Source organism: Stegodyphus dumicola, chromosome 2, assembly GCF_044657685.1.
Source record: "Stegodyphus dumicola isolate Sdum_Otavi_A_Nest chromosome 2, ASM4465768v1".
Taxonomy (NCBI): domain Eukaryota; kingdom Metazoa; phylum Arthropoda; class Arachnida; order Araneae; family Eresidae; genus Stegodyphus; species Stegodyphus dumicola.
In genome coordinates, this window is record NC_140769.1 from 186,378,695 (window position 1) to 186,404,028 (window position 25,334).

General features: G+C 32.0%; 2 protein-coding genes across 3 annotated transcripts in view; one reads left to right on the forward strand and one right to left on the reverse strand.

The window, feature by feature from the left end:
* The window catches only part of LOC118200553 (uncharacterized), a 52,706-nt gene that overhangs the window by 16,257 nt on the left and 11,115 nt on the right, over positions 1-25,334 (forward strand). The window contains exons 1-5 of one of the 2 annotated variants that reach the window (XM_035372515.2): positions 11,167-11,294; positions 14,537-14,722; positions 16,255-16,711; positions 18,113-18,364; positions 20,051-20,230. In XM_035372515.2, the coding sequence (XP_035228406.1) occupies positions 14,539-14,722; positions 16,255-16,711; positions 18,113-18,364; positions 20,051-20,230 (1,073 nt within the window). In that variant the 5' untranslated portion in view covers positions 11,167-11,294; positions 14,537-14,538. Of the gene's footprint in view, positions 1-11,166; positions 11,295-14,536; positions 14,723-16,254; positions 16,712-18,112; positions 18,365-20,050; positions 20,231-25,334 lie in introns of those variants that run through there. The other variant, XM_085811526.1, reaches the window with a different exon arrangement.
* On the reverse strand, positions 1,546-6,510 carry mesh (sushi domain containing 2 mesh). The gene has a single exon (XM_035372514.2). It carries the CDS (start codon positions 6,426-6,428, stop codon positions 3,048-3,050), a length of 3,381 nt encoding a protein of 1,126 aa, XP_035228405.1. The 5' UTR covers positions 6,429-6,510; the 3' UTR covers positions 1,546-3,047.

A 25,334-nucleotide genomic window follows, 5' to 3' on the forward strand; every position in this document is an offset into this window, starting at 1 on the left:
AAGGAAGCAAATATGAATCAAAAGGCAAAGTGTTAAGAGGTGGTTGCGAGTTCTCAAAAAATATAATAATAACGACTATACTAACGACGCAATTAATAATATATATTGCTGAATACGGTCTTTTTGGTTGCACTTGTAAATACGAAAACTAATGCCACCGAAAGGCAAAAAAATATTCAAGAGAAAAATATCTTCAAAGATTTACCAAACGTTTCCATTCAAATTTTAGCAATATTAAGTTTCTTTTCGAAAAATGGCAACAAACTTTTGTTGTAATCATCAAAGCCATCAAATAATGATAAGTTCATTATTTGATGCTGAATATTTAGAATACTTATCATATTCCTACTCAGATAACCGTCCTTGACTAAAATAATAATTTTTTCTTTGCAAATTCCATTTCAAATTCTATTAATTGACAATCAATTAAAGGTCTATCCATGACGATTCATCAGAAATCTTTTCGAATTTTTTATGGATTGAAATAAAATTATGTAATCGAATTTTATGCATAATGAAATAGTACAAATATTTTGAAATTCTATGAAAAAGGTCATAAATTTTCTATAAAAAGCACAGATTATTTTTCTGGGAAATTATTAAAATTCTATTTTTAACCGTATATTAAACAAAACATATAAATATTGTATTGAATTGGTGAAAGTTATGTCTGTTAACTGTTACAAATTAACATCAGATTAAAATCTAGTAAAAAGTGAAGTATGCGCGTAGTTTTGACTTTGAAAATGCTTAGGCTTTAAGTTTGTTTCGCAGCTTCTTTTGATATATTAACTAAAGCTAATACATAAAGACCTATTCCAGGTTTTTAACAGTGAAAATACATTTGCCTCCGATTCCAAATTTAAGTGCACTCTGCACTATTATAATGAACTACATTTTAAAAATTAACATGAAATATTTTCTTTTACTTATGAAACAAATTAAATTTACAAATTATTAGTTAATCTTTTTTAAGATCATATGCATAGTATTTCACTTTAAAGTAATACTTTATTTAATCAAATCTTACACATTATTATGAAATAAAGTTAAGCCCGAAAAGTGTTAAAACCTTTTCCAGAAACTGTAAAGTTTTTTCCTTTAAAGAAATGTGAGTAAATACTTGTTAAAATGCTACTTAAGGGAAGGGATGCCTTTCGTGGAGGACTTCTTAAGAGGAACAGGCTCGTATACACGTTGCACATGGAAAAGACCATAAAAACGGCCATACAGCCAACCCCTTTCGCCGAGATTCGAACCCTGGACCGAACTACCAGCGTTCAGCGATTTTACAACTCGGCCACTGGTGGGCTCCATAGTTAATGTAACAGTTACATGAAGTATCTGAGAAACAAATTTACATATATACCGACCTAGCATTTAAGGCAGAATATGCTATATGTTTAAGGTATATTTGTATATAGTGAAAGCATCTGAAATAGCGTAAAATTGTATAAAAAGCATTTATAAATTCACAAATTAATAAATTTCAAATAAAATAAAATTCCAGATGACAAGTTTTATACCGTATATAATCATCCTATGTGATGAGAGTGAAATTCTTTTATTATTATTCTCTAATGACTACAATATGTAAAATAAAATAAAATATATTATACAATATGTTTCTCACTTTTAATCACTTGGATATACTATTTTTCACACACGTTTTACAGTGTAGATACATAATAACTATTTTTATTCCTCACACATGTGCAGTATTTAAATTAATCAGTTTTCAAGAGATATTCTAATTTCTTAGAAAGAATCCATTGTAATTTTTCTAGTAACTATATACAATTCTTTGCTAACCAAAATTAATTAATAAAATGAATGCACACATTTAAAAGAAAATTACGTACATATTTTAATATATTAAATCATAATTCTGTTAAAAAAATTTCACAATTTTCCACGAAAATGGAATTTTTATTCACAGGACGTTACTTTTACAATATTCAAAATGACACAGTTTTTCTTTCTAACTACATTCATTAGAAGGATAAAAAATAAGCTAACTATAAAAACACAACAGAACATACATAACTGCAAAATTTCATTTACATAAATCAGTTAAATGTCCTTTACTGAAGATTCCGATGATCAAGTGAGTTCAGAAATAATCAAAATAATGTTCGTGACATTTAATGAATTACTTTTCCTACCAGAAAAATGATTGCTTAAATTACAATCAATTCTACATATATTTCTTATTCAAAACTAACTGAAAGTTCATCATTAAAGACATATTTTTGATATACAGAAATGAAACAGATTTTCATTTTAACTATGATTATGCATTGTTTAAACAAGAATTTTGATCAAACTCTATTAATGAAATTTCTGTACAATTTTTGTGCAGTAATAAAATTAGATGCTTGAATAATGACATAGATTGTAATTCAAATGATATATGATTTCATATAAACGACAAATGATTTCATATAAACGACAATTATCCAATTATTAATTTAAAAAATAGAAATTTTTAATCTAGTTGTATGCATGAAGTTTCTGTACAATACTTATGTAGGAATACAGTTATTTCAGAAGCTTAAAAATTCATTTACATTACTTTCAGTTTTACTGATAATCAAAGCAAATATAGCACAAATGTAAATAACAAACCGCTGTAAATAATTAATTCCACAAGTAAATTGTCATATAAAACAGAAAAAGATGGATATTAAAATATCAAGCTTCCTCATTTAAAATGGAAAGGAAATTTAATTTTAAAATTGTTCGTAACTATTATGTTATAGTTTTGACACGTAAACTTATTAGTCTGCACAAAAAAAAAAAAAAAAAAAAAAAAAAAAACTTACCTCACTCAGCTGCATCATATTTCATTTCGATAATTAATTATTTTTGTTTCTGCAATCTCAGAAATATTTTTGTTTGTTTCTCGAGTTCAAGGCAACATATTTTCTGGAAGTTTCGAATTGTCTTGAACTTCACATGGTATGCACAGTTTTTATCTCTTACCGAGAGTCATAGAGTCCGAAAATTCGTATAAAATACAAGGATGAAAATATTCTTCACATTACTTAAAAGTCCGACACTTTGCTGCTGCCATTTCCAGCACCATTTCTATTATTTATATAAGGTTTAGGCTGCATCATGAAACCTACTTGCTGGCCTTTTTCTCCAGTGTGGTGATGATTTCGATGTCTCGTTCTTTGCACAAGAAAGATGCAGAGTAAAATACCAAGAATTATAACAGGTAAGATTATTCCTAAGGATATTCCAATTACCTTCTTCGCGTAGTCAGCTTCACTGATACACTGTGGATCGACACCCCAGCTCCAGAGACCCGTTTCGCGACATCTTCTGTTCTCATAACCAACAAGGCGGTACCCATCATCGCAAGTGAATCGAACAGTTGTTCCAACGTAGTATCGAATTTCACTTTTTCTGCCATGCCTGGGCTTGCTGAGTTCTGGACATCGCACTATATCCTTCCTGACATCCGAGGCTAATTTCTGAGCATAATTTTCATGATTCCGAGTAGCCCAAGCAAATTCTCTGTCACCAGTCACGATAAAATCAAATTTGCAAGAAACTGATGTACTACATAAAGCGTCGACTTCCTCAGGTCTATAACTGAAGTTTTTTGGTATTGGTGGGGGTGTCTGGTATTCTGGTACGAAAGAAATATTATCATACTGTGAGAAAGGTATGGCATTATGGAAGAAAAGGGATCTTCCAACTTTGCTGTTTCCCAGCTCAGATACACGGTATGCCATTCCGAATTTCTGATGAATATCGTAAGTTGATGAATCTGGTGATATGTAAGAATCCCCTTCTGGGGAAATGAAATCGTCATCTTTATTTCTGGACCACATTCCCAACAGTCCTCTTGTCTTATTTATAAAGGAAACAGGTAAATAAACATGAGCTGCCATGTGACCATTTTCCACCATTACTTCAACACCTGCGCCTGAGTCAAACATGGCTACAATATGAGACATGTTGTATACGTTGGCCGGTTGGAACAAAGTTACTCCTTTGAAGTACTGTACTCGAAGACTGTTGTCCCAAAAATAGACATATTCGTTGTCTACGATGATGTACATATGATACTGCCATCTGGCTGGAGCCGGTCGAACACGAAACTCTACTACAGAAGAAATGTTGTCTTTTGCAGCAATAGCCATCAATCGTGTACCATTTATTGGTGGACTGAAGTGGTATTTTGGTACAGGCTGCTCGAATCTCCCTTGTACATCCAATTTATGTAGTCTGTGATTAACTCTTGTTAAAACAAATTCGCCTTTTCCATTGAAAGTGTAGTTTACACGATCAAAAGTCACAAAATGGGGGTCTCCATAAACAGATCCCACTCCTGGAGTTTGGTAAAGGGAACAATCTTGAGAAGTCCTCCAGTATTTAAACATGTCACATGTTTCAGCATCATCTTCCCCGTCTGCCCACTTGCAACAAAAGAAATAGGGTGAGACATCATGTAGCCAGTATGATAGAGCTGGTATCATCATCCTTTGCTTGAAGGGATGCTTTCCAAATTGAAATGCTCTAGCTGGTCTTCCTCCATACATCGTATCACCAGTCCTTATGAGTTCACCGTGGTCATCATAACAACATAGCTGTCCTGCCCCACCTACAGCTGGTCTTCCAGATCGAACGCAGTGGTAAGCAGATTTGTGGAATGTTTCACATTTCCGATCAATTTCATTACATTGAAGGTCTGGAGCGAATCTTCCTCTGTCGAGTTTTGCCTGGGCTACAGTGCAAGGACAACGAAAAAGAGTGATAGCAAAACGATCGCTGTACTTCTCTCTGAAGTACCAATCTTCACAAATTTCTTTTTTCCAATTTTTGCCGTACTTTCGATGCCACTGATGACGGAAATACCAGGCAAGAGGCAAAGGACCTGACCATAGCACAGGAGATTGGCGAGAGCCATCTCTCAGAATTTCTGGCTCGGTGAGATTGATAGCAATGAATCCAAAATATATGTCCAGTTTATCCCAGTTCCAGCGATTTTTATAAACATCTAAATCAAGACTGTATTGGCGAGCTCCACTGATAACTGTATCCTCTGTTAATAAATCGATGTAAGTTAGTCTCGGATAATTTTCATTTGACTCTCTGTATCCCCATAGCGCTATAGTTACAGGAGCTCTTTCATCCATTGTTAATTTTTCATGCTTCCATTTTACTGTGAAGCGCTCTGGGGCTTCTTCTTTGTCCTTACGGTCTAAAACATTTACATCAGCTTCCACCATATCTGGAGGCTGAACATAGTATCTTGCATAAAAAAGGAAAGGACCATTATCTACTGACACTGATAAATCAACATAACCATGGTACATGACTGGAGGGGAAATGCAAGATACATGGTTCTGATCCCTGTAAATGCCATCAGTTTCAAGGGTGTCGAATTTGCAACGAATGATACTACGAGGGTCTGAAAAGCATGGTCCAGTTACATTCACCATTGTACCCCCTAACATACTGCCGTAACGTGGGAAAAAGGTAAGCTTTGGCCTTGTTGGCCAGTTGACATCCAAAAGTCTTTCGATGCAGCATCCAGGCCATATTTCTTCGTCGACTTGAAAATAAAATCGACCATGCAAACCATTTCCGAATCCTAAGGAGGGTAGCCGGCTTACTCGAGGCTGTTGAGAATAAGGCTCAAATTCGTATGCTCTAGTTCTATTTCCAGCATTGAAACCTATGAACGGAGGAATACCTTTTTGCCCATCGTAATTGTCCTTGTCCGATATCCAATTAATAGCATCGTAATTGAACATAACATACGTTCTTTTTTCATCAGTTGCGATAACAACCTGATAGGTATTAGTTTTTAATTGACTAGTAGGCATCCGGTTAGCATGCGTAACATTTCTCCACGTAACGATGAGGGCATATGTAGGTTCAAAATCTGCGGAACCTATCATAGCATCTTTGAAATCAAGCCTGATTCTTTCTTTCAGGTGTTCATCGTTTTGACTAGCAAGGTTGATCAACTGTGAATACACACCCGCTCCTTCTATTGAATTTGGAATGTCCTGATAACTGAACCATGGTGCTATAAGAGAAGGATCTTCTTCCCTAGATGGATCTCTTATGAAAGGTGTGGGAAATTTTACTGGGGATGGATATTCAAGAAGGCCTTTGTTAAAAAGAATATAACCATCTCTGTGTATCCATATATACCTGAAGTCAAATCCAAAGAAAGGTAAACGGAATATTAAAGGAGTATCCCTTATAGCTTGACCTCTGTTGATTGTATCAATCAGATACTCTCTGTCATGAGGATATAGCAGCTCAGAACGAAATTTTTTCATGTCTATGAAAGTTGGAGCTCTTAAAGGAGCATTATTTTCTCTTGCTTTCCCGGCACTTTGGAATCTTGCAAATTGTATGGAACACGCAAAAACGAACATCCAGAGAAGCTGCGCCATTTTGGAAAAATATAAATGGCGCTAGCGTAAACAGGCGTCGTCACTTTTCACTGCGTTACCATCGAATGACGCGAACTTTGTTCTCAGGTATCGCACCTTATCAGCATACCTTACTGATAACAGACATATTCATGATTCTGCGCTGGAAAAGAACCGTTAAGTTTCCTCTTATATTTGTTCTTTCTAATCTTGAAAAGGAGAATTGCATACCATATTTGTGAGCGCAAGATTGCAGTATAAATCTGATAAAAATGTTCTTGCTTGACGTCACCTGTATTTGATTTCTGGGAAAAGGAAGTGGTTGAGCATTCTTTTTAAGAGTAATCTTAAGGTGCGTAGAAAGAAACTATGTTAATGAAACAAATAATATTTGCAGTAAAGAAATTCACAAAACACGGTTTAGTTTTTAAAATAAGAAATATATAACAGCCAATGAAAAGAGAGCGAGGAACTATCTCAAATAACTCTTTACTAACATTAAGTGACACATTATTTTGTGTTCCGAGTGGCTCTCCTAGGGGTCAAATCCTGAAGTATGTATGGGTGCATGGGTATTTTTCGCAGTTTTCAGGATAAGTAGTGCAAATACGTGGCAAATCTCTTAGAAAGTTCTCCATGAAGGCACCCCGCCGAAGCGAGATAGTAACCGTGTGCTTTGCTCAATACTCAGTAAAACAGCCTGACCCACACTATTTTGTTGACAATGACGCAAAGGTAATTTAATGGAATAAAAATATAAAGTGACAAAATTATAAAGAACGAATAAAAAATTTTCTGTAAAATGGGATACCAAGAAGAGAATAAAAGAAGGCGTTTTTAAAATTAGCAATTTTTTTCAAATAGCTCTATAAATAACGCTTGAGAATTTTTATACAGCAATTAAAACACGGATGTACTCAATTTTAAATTCAAACTTGCCAAAAAAGCATATACATATATTAATTATAAACTATCTTTCTTCTCAACAATTATCAAGAATATCATAATACCTCAACAATATCTCAACAATCATAATCTCTCAATATCAATTATCAAGAATATATAATAATCTCAACAATATCAATTGATATTATTATATCACAGTCACTAAGCTTTACATTTAGCCCAAACGGCATTAGCCCAGAAGGCTATTAATTTCGTTTTGGCATTTTGGGTTGAAAATTTTAAATGTCCATTTAACTTTTCAAATTGTTGCCAAATATTATCACGCTGTGCTGTATTTAAAGAAATTAAATAATGAAGAATCTGCATAAATGTATGTACGTTTCTCGTATTGTGATAAAACAGCGGTACCTAGAGCCATCCAGTTTTGAATAACGTAATCCTCCACCGAATATGGGCATCTGGAAGCCCTAACTTGGAATTTAAAATTTGTTTTATTTTCGATTTTATATTTAGTAACAATTTAACGAGTTTTTGATTAAAACGCTTAAAGATTTCAAAGCGAGCAATGGCAACAATGTACGAAAAACAAATTATCTCCAGCGGGCGAGACTATGTATCGGAAATTCTAAAGATATGTTCATTTTAAAATTAATTTGCGATGTTGCTGTTGAATTGAATTTTATGCTTCAAGTGCGAAGAGCATGGCATTTAATAAATAAAGGTAAAACACAAAACGTTTAAAAAAAAATTTGGGCTTAATGTAAAATCTGTAAGCTTTTAGATTTTTAATTTTTTTCAGTATGCTCTGACAATTCATCATAGCTAAATACCCACTTCAAGAATGCTAATTTGTCGTGAAAAATTATCTTCTCAGATGAACCTTGTTTATACTTGAATGAGTATGTTAACAAGCAAAACTGTTGTTTTGGGGTGAAAGTAATCCACAAGAGATGCGTGAGAAAACTTTGCCTTCGGAAAAGGTTACTGCATGAAGTGGGTTATGGCATAATGTCATCATAGGACTATCACCTCGTCCCTAAAACGGACTAGGAGATGCAGTTACAGTGTCTAATGAGTAATACCGATTAAAGGTAGCAAATGTTTTGTGGCTAAATTTGGAAGACATTAATTTGGGGGTCATGGTGTGCCACATTTCACACTTTCAGTATAATTTCACGAAATGCAACTGTTAGTGGGTATACCATAATTTTTATTTTAACTCTTCCACATTAATTTTGTGGGATTATTTGAAATCAATAATCGATGCAAACAACTACGAAACCTTAAAATTTAAAGAATAAACATCGAACACTGCTTCCTGACACTAGGCCCTGGTTATAGCATACAATAATCGAAAATTGTGTTTATCGAATTCACTCGTGTGTAGTAAGACGAGATGGACATTTAAGTGATGTTTCATTCAAATTTAGTGTCACTGTATTTAGTATCTGAAATAGAATTTCATTTTATTCTGAAATCATATCATTCTAACTGTAAGACCCTTTATTATAAAATACTTCACAGAGTTTGACTTTCTTATGGGAGCTTAAATGAGCACCAAACTCCTAACAGATGTTAAGGGAATTATTGTTTTTTCTGAAAAGTACTACAGAGGCTTTGAAAAGGTTTAAAACAAACGTTTTTAATAAATGAGAACTTGAACACAAATGCACATCTCGTGCTTGGGAAGAACTGCCACCACTTGTGCCGATATAACTTACAGTCATTTTCAAAGTTAAACTAGTCTATTAATCAAAGACTGATTTAACGCGAAGTTGGCTAAAAACCTCTCACCGGCGTAAGAATTTAAATGTCGGCAGCAATAACGCAAAAGTGAAGAATTACAATCTTATAGAGCTGGCGAACCTAATACCTGGCTTCGAGAGACAGAAACAGGCTCTGTTAATCCAAAACCTTTGATTTCACTATTCTTTAAATGATTTGCATTCTGGTCAGGAAACGGAAAAGAGAAGTGATAGTAAAGCTGAAACTATAAAAAATTACTGGTTAAATAAAATGATAATAACCCTAAAACTTTAAATTATGTAAATGCTATCAAATAGTAATAAATTATCTTGTTCATTTGAACAGATTAATAACAACGAGGTTTCAAAATAAATAATTAAACCTTCCGTTTAAACCGTTTAACCTTCCGTTCCTTCTATACTTCCGTCAACAAGAGGATAAAATTTAGAAGTCCACCAACAAAAATCAGAGTTATATTTTCAAATTTCACATGATTAGTTTCGATGGCTTTACCGAACCATCATCCTCAGCTGCAAAAGCGTAAATAAATATTTCAAATGTGAAATTTGAAAATATAACGCTGATTTTTGTTGTTTGACTTCTAAATTAATATTTGTTCGGCGTGTTATTGTATCTTAATTAAAGAGGATAGAATATTTACAATAAATTTGAATTAGCCACATTGCTTTCGCGATGTACTTTACCCATCAATTATTGTTTTGTTATAAAATTTGTGACCTCGTAGAAATTTTGAAACGAATAAAATTCAGAAAAACCAGATTTCGAATACTAAGAAATTAAAGCATTAAAATAAAATAATATTTTTATACTGCTTTCAGATGAAAGGACTAAACGAACTTTAGGATACAAACTATGGTGAGTCTCTCTTCATTAGAAACAGTCTTTGAAGACTGTTTAAATAATTTGCTTTTCACTGCAAATTTTGGAATTTTAGGTATATTACAAAAATTTTTTTATATTTTTGCTGAACTTAATTTATTATCCTTTGTGAATCTTTTACTTCGTTTAAAATCTAAACTGATCAGATAGTAATACGTATATTTAAATATCTGTATCTAAAGAAAATTAAACATGAAAGATAAAATATAAAAACAGAATTGAAGTTTTAACCATAAAAAACAGCAATAAGATAAAACAGTCAATATAAATTTAAGTTAGATTGCATAAGGAATTATTTAATAATGTGATAGTTGATCATCCACGAAATTATCAAATTTGAAATAAATTACAAGAAAATTCCAGCTACGTGAATGTTGAAATAAAAACAAGTACCGCTCAGAAGTAAGCCAAAAAAATTCACAATGAGATTTTTATTTTAGGGGAAATATTTTGTATTTGTTGTTGTTGTTCAGCAAACATATACGAAGCTTAAATTCTTGAACACCCCTTATAAATAAAAATGATTGTGAGAAAAATGCTTTTTCGTAGACAATTTTATCGTGGGACACGGAGGCATAATTTTCATTACGTGCAATAAAGTATCACTAACTCATATTTCGGTGGACCGCATAACGAACATAGCAAAAGAGAATAATTGTTTGGAATGCAAATTTCTAATGGTACATTTTACATAAAAAAGTAAGCATACATTCTTAATTACATTTCTTAGAAAGTAAAAGTTCAAAGTTTTGCAATTAATGAAATTCACTTTCTATAGGATCCTTAAAATCTATGTTATCAACCTCAGGTGAAAATTACTTTAAGCCATATAATTTCGATTTAAAACTTCTTTTTTCCCAAACCAATTTTATACATTACAAAGCTTATAATATGGAGTAACTTCCAAGTTGTAAATCTTCCTTTGCAAAAGAACCAAATAAAAATCCATATATTTTTAATAAATCCAATAAATACGTTAATATTTCACGGGATCAAACTTAAGCCAGTCTTAAACCTTGTTTGAGTCTTTTCCTTAGATACAACCATTAAAATGGAGCACAAAATAACAAAACAACTAAAATCAACATAAATAAATTTTATCGAGTTTGTCCGGTTTATTTCGCATTTAACCTGACTATATAAATGGTTTATTTTTTTATGACCGTGTTTTGTAATCGTTGCTTCTTTCTATTTTGGTAATCGGAAATAGAACTTTCGCTATATTTATACTCATCTTTAATGATATTAATTCATCTCTCTTTTTACACAACTGGCGGAGCAGCACGCACGTTTTGCTTCTATGCAATATTTCAGCCCTTATTTCCAAAAGCGGAGGTAATTTCACTTTATTTTTTAATACTTTTTAGCTGCTTGCTCATTACGAGCTTTTAAAAAGTTCACAGGAATAGCATTTCTGTATTAAATAACAGTTGTTGCTTTATTTAAGAGTTGCTTTATTTAAGAGTATTTAAGAGTTGTTGCTTTTTCCCTTTAGTCTTCACGCTTGTACTGAGACTTCGAGTGGAATTCGGAAAGTTTTAATCGATAAATAAAATGCATCATAATTGCAATAAGGACCTCTAGCACTTAGTTTAACCTTTGGTAATATTCTCTTGCGCCTAACCCTCTTTATTTATTTAAGGTCAGGAATCGCAATTTTTAACTGAAATAAATGAGAATATTTCTATATGAAGTAATGAAGTTTGAACATATCCTTCTGAAAAACCTGATAATGCACTTTTTTCCTACTTTGATAATTTCTATCAATATTGATTCCTTAATAATAACTTCTCGATGTTAAGACAGCAAAAAATGCTTGCTGAAAGTAATTCAACGTGGATAAATAAACTTGAATTCGTAGTAATTTCCAGACTCTCAAGTACCGAAGCTCCGCTTCGTCTGAAGATTAATAGTATGCAAGAATTCAGAAAAGTGAGATCTTGGCTTTTAATTTCATTTCTAACTTTCGAAGAATTACCGGCTTGGCAAAGTCTATATAAATAGCGAGAAACTGAAACCTATTTATTTGTAGTCTTGAATGCGATGCCTCTTTTTAACTGAACTATTCGCATGTGAAAAACTGAAATACAGATCGCAGTTTTTGCATGATACAACTATATATATATATGCACATATAAATTATATAAACAATTGTGAACACATACAGGATATGTATTTACAATTTTTTATATACATACAAATAAAATTATATAAACAATTCTAAATACATGTTCTGTATGTATACTTTATAGCACTCTAAAGGAAAGTCATATTGTTGAATCTATCTCCCAGTTTATAGTTACTGATTAAATATTAATTTATTGGTAGAATATTGTAGAATAATAGTAATTGAAACATAATTTCCATAAGTATGATTCCGAAATGTATGATGTGATGGTGGAAAAGAGAGAACTAATCTACCAGTGTGATAATTGCTCATTAATTGTTATTTAAACTTTAATTTGAACGCTTGCTTTTCCACATTAGTGCTGCTCCATTAAAAAAAATCAAGTAATTTCTTCTATTGTTGGTGCACTTACTCTAATATAACAAAAATTTCAAGGTTGAAACGAACACCATGTAACTGAAATTTTACCATGAAAGTTTGTAATGCGTAAATAAATAAATACAAAAAACTGAAAGGCGTGTCGCTTAAAAAAGTTGCCATTCCTCGCTTTCAAATCTTTGAGTTTGTTAATCAAAAATTCCTTTCAGATTTACAAATTCTGAAATAAATAATAAAAAATATATAACGTCATTCTATGAAAATACTGAATAATTTAATTAGATAAATCACGAATTAAATGCACTTTTATTACTTAAATCAATACCACTCAAAAGTAAGAAACAAATCTTTTTAAGAACTAGCGAGGAAAGCGGGAGAAATACCTTATATGTTAAACGAAGATAAATGCCAAAAATATTAAATTGAAAAAAAAAAATTTGAATTGAAAACATATCGCTGCACAACATATTATCCACAAACAGTGAGTGTACAAATTTTGAGCTCGACTGCTTATAAGGAAATAGTTTAGAAACCTATGTCAATTTTTCAACCGCAGCGACAAACATCATGTAAGAACTATAAAAATCTTATGAAAATAACTGTGATTCTTTTCAGGACATGTACTCTAAAATAGATGAGCTAAAATAAATCAAGATATAAAAGAATAAAATCATGTCCTCTAAAATAAATGTCTCCAATCTGTACGGTGAAAAATCTTTCCCGTGTCTTCCAATTAATAATAATATAGAATAATACAGTTCTTCCCAGTGTAATGAAACGAGATATTTAAAAATAATAGGCTTCATTAATGAAAGTTTGATACTTTCTGTAGAAACATAATTTATTAACATTTATATCAACAACGTAATTAATAAAAAAGCTTTCTAACTCCATATATATAAAGAGGTTACCGAATTTTTCATTAAATTTTCATCAGTACTTCAAACATGGTAATTAATGAATTTCATATCACTGGTTCTAAAACTTTATAATTTTGAAGATTAGTCTAATATGATTTCGGTTTTTCCAAATCTCTAACCATTAACTTCGCCAGGCTCCTAACCTCTAATCTTTCGCTTAGTATAGCGTAAAAAATCTGATGTGTACAACACATCCTTGTATGGAATAATATTAAATTATACACATTTTTTCCTTCATTTCGATTAAACTTATTTCTTCGAATTTCGTTATTTCTCATTCAATTAATTAAGTTCTTACTTTGCGACAAGGCAAAAATACATGAAACTTCAAAATATCTTTATTAAATATTGAAAAATATAAAACATAAATACAGTTAAAACAATTTAAAAAAACAATTTTTACAATTAAAATTAGAGTTTTTACGAAATGTAGCCAGCGGGCAATAGGACAGATATATTATAGGACTATATGTATATAAAACAGCTATAACATGCACTTGTGCACCTTTCTTTTTTCGCCGCAATCGGCTGCACCAATCCTATATAAATATATATTCTAACTCTGTTATCTGGCTCGGTGAGCTCAGTTTCTTTTACTCTTATATGTTGATAAATTGTGCATTTTTTTCTTTAGTGTTGAATTATGTGGTTTTTATGTTCCGGGTAAGGTTTTTTAAGCCTTTTGTTAATCAGCATGCAATAGTTCTAGAATCATAAAAAATTCAAAAGTTTAAATGACGAGTTAAGCCTAACGAACCGTTATTTGTTTACATTTAAAACTCAGTAAAATAGTGAATTAATTATTAAGTCAGTTTGTGCACTTTCAATGTCTTTTTGCCGCGTGGAGACCAAAAGTAAACTTTCAGTTTTGTGCACCGAAAAATCTTCCTTCTTGCTCGCTGGCCGAATTGCTTGTTTTTGAGTAGAAACTGTAATTTTAATCGTAAAAATTGTTTTATTTTTTATCGTTTTAACTGTGTTTGATTCTTTATGCTTTTGTGTATTTTACAATTTTTAATGAAGATGTTTTGAGTTTTTATGTATGTTTGCCTTGTCACAAAGTGAGAACTGAGTTAATAAACTTATTTAATTAAAAAATTTCTGAAAATATTTTGGTAATTATGTAACTAATATTATAATTTCTTTTTCAGACATGGGAAGTTGGATACTGCTGTTGGGTTTCATGGCTATAGCGACAAGTGACCCAATCAATTTCGAACCATTTTTCGCCGAAGAAACCAGCTTTTTTTCGCCACCAGAAGAAGGTCATTTCGGAACTTTTGCTGGCATTCCCTTCTCTCCTCCCATTCGATCTCATTACACTCCTAACTTTCGAGGTAAGGTATTTCTTTCTGCAATCCTAGGTTTAGATATGTTCTTTATAGCATGGAAGTTAAAAAAAAAAGAATGCGAGAAGGTGACGATTTCCAAAGTTTGACATTTGGATACAATATCAGACATCATCTCAGCAAATAAATAGATTACTTATTACTATCTAGAATGTAACGCCTTTCTCTCATTCGAGAAATGTCAAAAACTCCTCATTTTTATATACAGGGAACATATTATGGGAAAATATATGCAGTGAACCATTTCTTAAATAAAAACATATTATACTCCTTTTATAGTATATATACCTTTTAATTTTAATATCCAGAGTAATACTTATTAAATATATCATGAAATTATGTAAAATAATGGTTTAAAATAAATACTAGTCTGATTCTCCAAACTGTCAGGGGAATTAGTAATAAAACAATTAACAACTTATTTTGAATTCAACTGGCACTGAACTAAACCAACACAAAGTTACTTCCATTTCCCTCGGAAATTACAGACAAAAATTAATTAAATTATTTACAATTCAAAGGTTTAAATTTAGAATCTAGCAAGTGGATTGGCTAATTACATGATTATTTTCTTAACGAAACTTCCAAGTAGAAGAAAATCATTAGCTGGTAGCCATAGCCGTTTACGTCGGACAACAACAAAGGAATTTCATTACAGCCGGCTGAAGATGCCAGCCCTCTTTTTCTCTTAAAATTAGATGCTTACTGCTATTTAAAACTCTTCTCAAAAGTAGGCAATACAATAGGACTTCGGGACAGATTTTAAGATAAGAAACAATGTAATAATTAAAATAAAACTTATAATATAATATCTAGCAATACAAAGCGAATAATTATTATTATTGTTCCAAATAATATTGATAATAAATAATTACTCTATTTTTGAAACGTTTAAAATAACTTACCTTAAATTTTAAGTAGTTAAAGCTAATGATAAAAGCTGATGTTCTAAGCATTTATATTTATTACACATATTAAGCTAATAATAAAGCTAAAGCTTGAAACAAATTAATTCAGTTTTCTCTACCTCCGATATAGAGTTTACAGGTTGTAAATTTATAAAGCTTCTAAACTAACAAGTCCTTCAATGTCCACGTAAATATGATCGCCGTGTAATGGGAACTCGATCTGAGTTTGATTCTCGGTCAATGGCTCGTGGCATGAGGTTTTCAAGCCTTTCCTCGTGCAATAACTTGAATACGCGACAGTTTCATTTAGAAAGTTTCCCATAAAGACTAAAATGTTCTTGAATTTTGATAATATTTTTCTCGAAATTTTCTTGATTTTTGAAATTATTTTTTAATAATATTTTCTTAAGTTTGAGCACAATAAGAGGCACTTTTTAAAACTTTCGGGAAAGGCAGAAAATTTGAATTAACTTTAAATTTTGCACTATGCTCAAGAATAAGAAAATAAAACAAAAGTTGAAGATCTTTTTGGTCATAATCACGTAATATGTAATCTTGCAAAAATCGTCTAGAAAGCAAACAGACAGGTAAAAAGTACATTCTCAATTACAGCTCCTAACCCTGCAGAGTCGTCTGATCTTCCCCTATACACAGACGGAGTGGCTACACCACCTCAAGTGACACTCTCACGATTAGAGAAAGACTACAAAGCTCAGCTCTACAAGCTTGCTAGTCTACAATCGCATCTTCCTCGTCCCAATTTTGGATCTCATCAGGGGACCGGTGGTCATAACTTCAGAGGTCCTGTCTTTCATTCAGAGCCTTTCGTAGCAGCTTCGAATGTTGAAGAACGCAGACCCTCTGACAATATACCTTCTGACAACAGACCTTCTGACAACAGACCTTCTGACAACAGACCTTCTGACAACAGACCTTTCGACAGCAGACCTACCAGTAACAGTTCCCTGACCACGGATCGTCCGCGGACAAGTGAAACCCATAGGACCCAAAATGTGGAACTGCACACTGGATTCGTGCCCATCATCAAGGGGGCACGGCAAGAGAAGAGGTACCGTGAATTCATTTTTCCGTGATTAAACCTTTTGAAATCGAGGTCTCACATCACAGCGAGTTAGTCCTATTTTTAAGTACGAGCAAATACATAAAACAAAACTTGCCACCCAGACGGGAAAGTGGTTAATGAGTCTGATTGCCGTAACGAAGAACGCCGGAGAATGTACGGATTAATGTAATTGCCGGAGAATGTACGGATAATGTAACTTACATCCGCAACGGTATAGCCACCTATTAGGTGCTTCCATAATAAAGTGATCACCGCTTACAGCCCTAGTGGCTAGGTGCCTATAATGGCTAATGCCCGCCGTTGGGGAAAACAGGAAAAAACTGGTACTAAATAAAACCAAATAAAAACTCAAGTGAACTAAAGATCTGGTGTAATTAACTTGTTCAATACGAAATTTAAAGCTATAAAATTAAAATGAATTTTTTAAAAGTGTTTTCTTGGGTTACAACAAAAACCAAATAAGCCCAATGATAAAGAATAGACTTAAAGTATTTCTATGCATATATAGAGTCTCATCTTTCTAGGGCAGCATGCACTAAGTCGAGACTGAAGAACTAAAGGAATGATCGCTGTGTCTAGTTAATCGAATAGAGAACGTAAGAAGGGTGCAAAAGACCCTCTCATTAAGAATTCAAATAGTTAAAAGAAAGTACTCCCTGTGCTTGCAAAACCAGCCAGTATTTATGGCGAAACTCAAAAAGTAGGGAATTCAAATTAAAACTAAGTTAAATCTTAAGACGGCCAAAGGCTACCAGAAATTATTAACGCGTGAGTTGGCTCAAACCTGATCTGGCGGGACAAGCACTATAATTGGCAACGATAAAGCAGTGCCGAAGACAGATTGCTATTGTAGAATTTCAACTAGTAACGTGGTCTTCAGCAGGAAGAACACGCTCTGTCTAAACAATCTAAAGCCTTCCTTTAAATACTACCTTTTCCCACCTCATTTGAATATGCGCGAACTAAAATTATCACTCTGGTAGGGAAACGGAAAGAGAAAATGACAGTAACGATACTTAACATAAAATAACTGGTTCGATAAAAGAAATAAATACGTTACACATGTTTAATTGCATTAAGGCCATGAAATAACATATGATATGATTAAACGTTTCGAGTGACTAAATAATTATCAACAAATATTTGACGAAAAAGACAACTCTTATCTTTTTAAATTCTATCTTAATAATTAAATTCACAAATAAAAGAACTATATTTTGTACATCACTTTTATTACGGTCCACAACAGGAAATGTGCATCAAAAATAAGATATTTAATGTATACTTTGTTAAATGAAACTCGATAGTGTTATTAATTTTGAAGTCAAATCAAGAATGATTCAATTATTTTTCAATATTTTGAATTTGTATCTCTGGTTTTCGCAGGTTAAGTCAAAATATTGCAAGCACTGTCATAAAGGATATAGAACCTCCCATATTAACAGCTTCTTCCATCTCTTCAAGGCCCACCTCATTCAAAGTATCAGCAAGCGTATTGTCTTCATCCAAAGCATTACCGGACTCCCGTCAACGAAACAACATACCTGCAGAAAGGCCCGTCAAGATCACACAAAACAGTTTTTCGCGTTTCTTGAATCGTAACAACGATACGAAATTTACTACTACTATCAGCGAAAGGTAAGGATTTAGACAATACGTTCCTTATAGTTCAGTTACATGTCCGATTAGGCTAGAATTATGTGCCGTGACTTTAAGGAATGTAAAATTTCTGATTATCATCCTTATCTGAATTAGTTTTTACCAAACATTCACATAGTTGTAAATATTTGTGTATATTTTTTATTGCATAATGGTTTATTATTTTTCAATATCTGGAATTGTTATAGAGGTAAGTTGGAATTATGTAAATCATATGAATAAGAATGAAGTAATAGCTTGTAAAAGTCTACGGATCATGGTAAAAATTTTATTACGAAGTTGACGACAAATGGCAATTTCTTGAAATCGTCATCGTACTTGGTGTATTCAAAAGATCTCCAGAAACCGTTAACATGCAATAACTCGTCTTAGAATTCTTGAAGTCTCTTTGAATAGTAATCAGCATAAAGATGGGAAAGTTGTTGAAAACGATAATAGATAAATTATAACGAGGCGGGAGAAGGTAGTTACCATATTCTTACTAGCAATAATCTCCTCTTAGTCACCCACTTCAGTAGTGAAGACAGTATGAAAATGGAAAGCATCTCAGCATTAAAGGCGGAAATAAAGAAAATTCAGTTTGAAGGAATTAATCCAGATGAATACGGAAATGGAAAAGTTTGCTATTAAGAAAATCCCAGGGGATTTAAAAAAAGGAGGGATTTTCCAGAAACTGAATGAAAAATTACGGTGTTACTAGAAAAGAATTTTAAGATATTGTCATGATCATAGAATAATTTCGTCATTATATCTATGATAGCAATGAAAAATGTAGATTTGAGTTCCCTGTGTTCAAATAAATTAACACGAACTCCAAAATAGAGACTAATCCTTAAAATAATGAGGAACTGAGATAATTAATAAAAGCTACAAACAGCTGATACAGCCGGCAAGAAACGATAGGATTTAATCGAACAATAAAAACCTACTTAGTTCAGTAGGTTTTCTACCGCTAATGAGAGGCTGACGATAATAATATCTTCAGAAAGCAAATTATATTGCAAAGTATTTTTCCAGATTTTCAAAGAGCCGTATTGACGATCACTTGGGAGTTATGAAAAGACGGAATTACGTAACCAACGCAGGCAAACATATAGCATAATTCGCTTCTTGAAGATTTGACGATGTGTCGCCTAATCAGCTGACATTTTGGAAAGTTCGACCGAAGAAATCAGTACGTTAGGAATTGCGTGGAATAATCTTCCCAAACTATTCTAGTAATCCCATTCTCTCCTCTACATCCCGCCTTAAAAAACTTATAAATGTAGATGGTGAAAAAAGGCAATTTAGTTTATAGTTTGTAGATCAAAGACCTAGCAGTAGTTTATCCATGACTGCTTTTTATTTGTTATTTCTTACCATAACCGCTTTCTTCGGGAAATAAATTTAATTTTTCTTCGGGAAGTAAAATTTTCTTATCTCAATTTTCGGAAGATAAAATTAGTTAAAAAAGGTGAGGGATACGCGATGAAATACGGTAAACTAGCCTGTTCAGTAGCAGTTAAAAGAGAAAATAACTGTAACATACATAAGGAGAAATTTTCAATTTTTTGTAATTCTAGCAAATGTATCATCAATTCAACAATCAGTTTTTATTTAAAGATATGCAATTCCCTTTTCTTTCCTACAAAGTTCATATAATACACTTATTTTTTTGCCTTCAAGTGTGGTATCCCGAGTGGTGGCCCAACCTTCATCTCTTCGCGATGTGCAACAAAAAGAACTCCTCAGATTATCTTCGTCTACATCTGAAGACACAAGACTTGCTGCTAAAAAGATTCTTGAGATCAACTGTGATGGAAGCAGAGATTTAGGATGGTGTGAGCTGGGAGAGAAATATCCCAGGTAAGTATTTTTAAAAGAATTTTGAGACATCTAATCATGAATCGAGCGATCTCACTTATAGTCAATAAACTGCCAAGATTATTTCACTTCATTAAAAAATAACTACCCTGAATCTGATACACTAGCGAGAAATAATTCATTTCAGCCCTTTGTCAAAGGGCACCATATTAGAATGTTACTTGCTTTGTTAAATTTTAATATTATACGCCTTTTATTCTTTTGCCATAGTTAAAGTGTTGCATATTACAGGAAGCGTGTACTTTTATTACTACTTCATAAATTCTAATCTTTCCTAACTAAATCAAAAGTATAATATTCAGTAATTAACGCTGTATAAAATATTGAAACTTCGAGCATTCTTCTGCTAATGCCTTCATTGTTTTCTGATATAACGGGAGTATGATGCATCTATATTCAATTTAATCCATTAAATTAAGTTGTAATTAATATAAGGATTTTTTAGGGGGAGGGGTGGAATTTAATTCCACTTTTTCTGCTATATGTGAAAATACAAGTCTCACATATTTAACATTAAAAAATTATTAATTCGGATAATGGAGAATTATCCGGCGTAATGAAGAAATGTTTCAGCTGCTAAAAGCCGGGACGGACTTTGTCCATATGACGAATCATCTGTTTTTCTGGCTCTGGGGGAACAATTCACGTAGTAAAATAATTAATGGAGGTAAATTTTCAATTAACTCATTTATAATATAAGTTAAATAGATAGGAATATTTTTAAGAACAAGTCTTTCAGTTTCTTTTTCAGTAATTTGTTTTACTTTGAAAAGTAATTCACTAATTAATTTACAAAAAACTAAAAATCACGGACAACGTAATTAACGATGCTAAAAAGTTACGCTTTTAGAGGACAGATAACTATGAAATAATTAAAGTTTGCGAAAGAACGAAACAAGCCAAAAAATTAATTGTTGGAAATACCGATATAATTTGTCATTTAGTTATAGGGAAATTTTGAAAACGCTTAAGAAAATACAAGGAAAGTTATTTGAAAAACTAGCTTCACATTAACATCAAGACCTACGAAACAAATCGCATTTATATTACAAATATATTTTTAAAAACCAAAAACCCGAAATTTTTCCAAAGGTAGCCGTTTCTCATATTCAAACAAATTACACCATGCATGCATGTGTTAATGTATAAAAAATTTTAAATTCTTATATAACGAATTATTTAAAACAAAAGTAAAAAATAATAAGGATTTAAACCAAAAAGCACAGAACTTTATTTTTTCTAGGAAAGGAAACAATAATTTTGCTTAAAATTTCACTAAATCACAGTCATTAATTCCTTCAATGCCGATGATCCCTATTTTATGTATTACGAAAAATTAAAAGTGGACTTTTGATAATTCATTTCTAACCAAAGAATATTTCATAAGCGTAATCCTCAGATATTCGCCAAAGAATATTTCATACGCGTAATATTTCATAAGCATTATGAAGATGCATTAGTTCACAAAAATAATAAACCTAATTTTTATAAATGCATATAGAAATTTAGTCACAATTAAATTGTTCTAAATAAAAATTTACAACTAAACAGGACATATGCTTGAATTTATATGGTAAATAGCTAGAGAAATTGTTTAATCTTAGGTAGTCCATTCTAACTTTTATAATATAGTTCAGCTGTTCTGACATGGAATAAACTTAAACTTTTTGTTGATATCTATTTTATTATCATTTCATTCTTGCTTTTGATAAAATGCCGTGTGCTTCCTTACCCTTAACTGTAATTCTTATCCAATGTTTCTGTAAGATTTAAATCGGGAAACTGCAGAGGCAATTTGCTCATTTAAGAACAACTAATAGAGGAACTACAGATGCACATTAAAAATGGCATGTTTCAGAGTCACTGTCTTGATGCCGTTTAAAAAAGCTTCTGATGCTCAGAGTTTGGGCTGATGTTTTCCTTTATTATCTTCTACAATGCTCAAATATTTTTCATAAACCATTTTAGTTACAGTAAAGACCTGATCATCTAGTCCTGCTTCAGACATATAACCCCAGTAACAAATCCAGCGTCCTACTTTACGGTTGAAACCAAGTCATTTGGTTGGATTTGCTTTCATTGTTTCCTTCGCAATAATCCAATCATTTCAACAAAAAAATATTGATATTGTTTTATTACACAAAGCAGGTCTGACCTTATTAATGCAGAGGTCTTATCATTAAATTTGCCAATAAGAACATGAAGTTTATATTTTTTCTAACGAAGATGTTTCTTCTTGAGGAACGACTTTTTTATCCAGCTGATGAATTATCTTCTTTGAACTACTTTATAACTAAAATTAAAACTTTATAACACTTAAAACAGCCCAATATGCAGTTCTTTTTTTCCGAAATTTCCTTAGCAGATTTAGCATTTAAAAAATGAATGACTGTTGAGTTTTATTAGGAGACGATCCTCTATGAAGCCATGTTATGATTTCTGTGATGTAAATTTAACTGGATATTTCTTTAAAATTCAGAGCAGGTGTCGGCAACCTTTTTTACTAAGACGGAATATTTCAGAAATACAGGAGCTTGTAGGGAGGCTATATTAATAATAAAAATAAATATTAAATAAAATCAAATATACAATAAAAAATTTTAAAAAAATTGAAAAGTTTCAGATTTAAAATTACGCCCGAATGGGTATTTTTTAAAGTTTTGTGTGTTACGTTTATTTATTAAATATCATATTTTTTGCACATAAACCATAAAATTCAGTTCAACAGCAATGTCGCAAAATAATTTTTAAATGAGCATATCTTTAGAATTTCCGATACGCAGTTCCGCGCGCTGGAGATAAAAAAGTCCCCCCCCCAGGTCGAGTGTTGCCATTGCTCGCTTTTAAATCGCTGAGTTTGTTAATCAAAAATTCGTTAAAGTTTTACAAAATATGAAATCGATAATAAAACAAATTTCAAATTTGGGCTTTTAGATACCCATATTCGCAGTAGGATTTCGTCATTCGAAAGTGGATGGCTCTAGGTACCGTTGTTTTATCACAATGCGAGAAACATACATACATTTACACAGATTCTTCATTATTTAATTTCTTCAAATATAATACAGAGCGATAGTATTTGGTGGCAACGGTTTGAAAAGTGACACGCCGTTTATAGAGTTCCGACAGAATCGCAAAACGAAATCCACAGTCCTTCAGGGACAAAGCCCCTTTGGACTAACAAGAAAAATAAATATATAATTATATCAAAATAGAGATAATTTATGTGGATTATATAATTTAACATTAATATATAATTTAACATTATATAATTTAACAACAGCTCATTTTGTTATTGCAAAAACGCTTATGAGAAAATGCTGCTCATAAATGTTACTAGCCAAGGAAGAAAACTAAATTATTGTTATTGCGCAATTGTAATAAGTTTTGACTCGCAAATCAGCTAAAATGAAAGTATAGCCTTAGTTCCAATCATTGCAAAAGCAATGCTGTGTGCATCTGTTTTTACTTCCTTGTACGAAGTAAAAAGGAAGTATTGTAATCGCGAAAAGCTTCAGGCAGCATATTTCAACGAAAATATCCACTTTGACCGCTTTCGAATGCAATTTAACGATGTTTTTGAGTGATATCTGTACGTAGGGACAGAATAAAAGACTCTTTTCCTCAAAAAAAAAAAAAAAAAAAAAAAAACTGCTTTAAAATGAATTCTGAAGAGAATTTTTCGTGGCGTCTGTACGAACGTATGTAAGTACGTACGTATCTCGCATAACTCAAAAACGAGTAGCCTCAAAACGTTGAAATTTTGTATATAAAAACTACTATAACATGTAGATGTGCAGCTCGTATTTTGGTTTCAATCGGCCGCGCCAAACGTATATAAATATATAAATATATTTATAAATATATCCACTCTGTTACCCGGCTCAGTGATCTCAGTTTCTTTACTCTTATATGTTTGTAAATTGTACATTTTTTGCTTTAAAAAAGATTGAATTATGTTGTTTTTATCTTCCGGTTAAGGGTTTTATGCCTTTAGTAAATCTGTATGCAATATTTTTAGAATTATCAACGATTTTAAAATTGTTTAAGCGCCGCTAAGCCTAATTTGATGGCGGCCATTGATGTTTACATTTGAAACAGGAGACTAATGGATTTGTTTCCAATCTAGAGAAACTTAGCTTCGCAACAACAAAGATAACGCCTTCATTTATTATTGTCAATTAAATCATGCTTAATCCTTTCTTGAATTTTTTCGAGGAAATAAGCGTTTAAGATTTACTTCGTAATTTTTAATACAGATATTTTGAGTTTTTATGTATTTTTGCCTTGTCGCGAAGTGAGAACTGAATTAATTGAATGAGAAATACTCAATCGTCTGTGAAAAATTGTTTCTTTTTTGTTTTGTTTGCTTAATTTCTTTTATACATAGTTCTAGCTTTATTATAGTATTTGAATAGAACATGTGGCAACGATTAGATAATTCTTTAAATGATACAAATTTTGTGCATTCAGAGTTATAATATGTTTAAACTTATCATTAAAGACACCCTACTTATAATATATTGGTAAAGGCCGCACTAGGCCGATTGCCTCTTAATTGTGTTATGACATAGACATAGTTATAATATGAACGAAATATAATACTGTTAAGTAAACCTAGCGCCAGAGTGTCGCTATGGTAAACAAAGTGAATTTTAAAATTTATGGTAAACAAAGTGAATGTTTATGGTAAAACAAAGTGTTGTTTTTTAACAAAGTGTTGTTTATGGTAAACAAAGTGAATTTTAAAAAATGCATTTATTCTCTTGTGGTTTATGCGCTGTCTGCGAAGTAGGTTTAATTCAATCTAATAAGTTTAAATAAAATGCAAGAAAAAATGCGTATAATTTAATATTCCGTACGAGGAAGTCATGTGGTGTACACATCAGATTTTTTAACTTTTAATTTAAAAGAAGAACGTGGACTCTGCTTAAAATTCAAAATAGAGATCCATGTACTGACAAGTTTATATGCGAACTGAGGTTGCGAATGCAAAGCGTAGCACGCCATTATTGGACAGAGTTTTACGAGGATAATAGGAAAATAAAATAGCTCATTGCGTCAGATGTTTCTAGCAGTCAAGCAT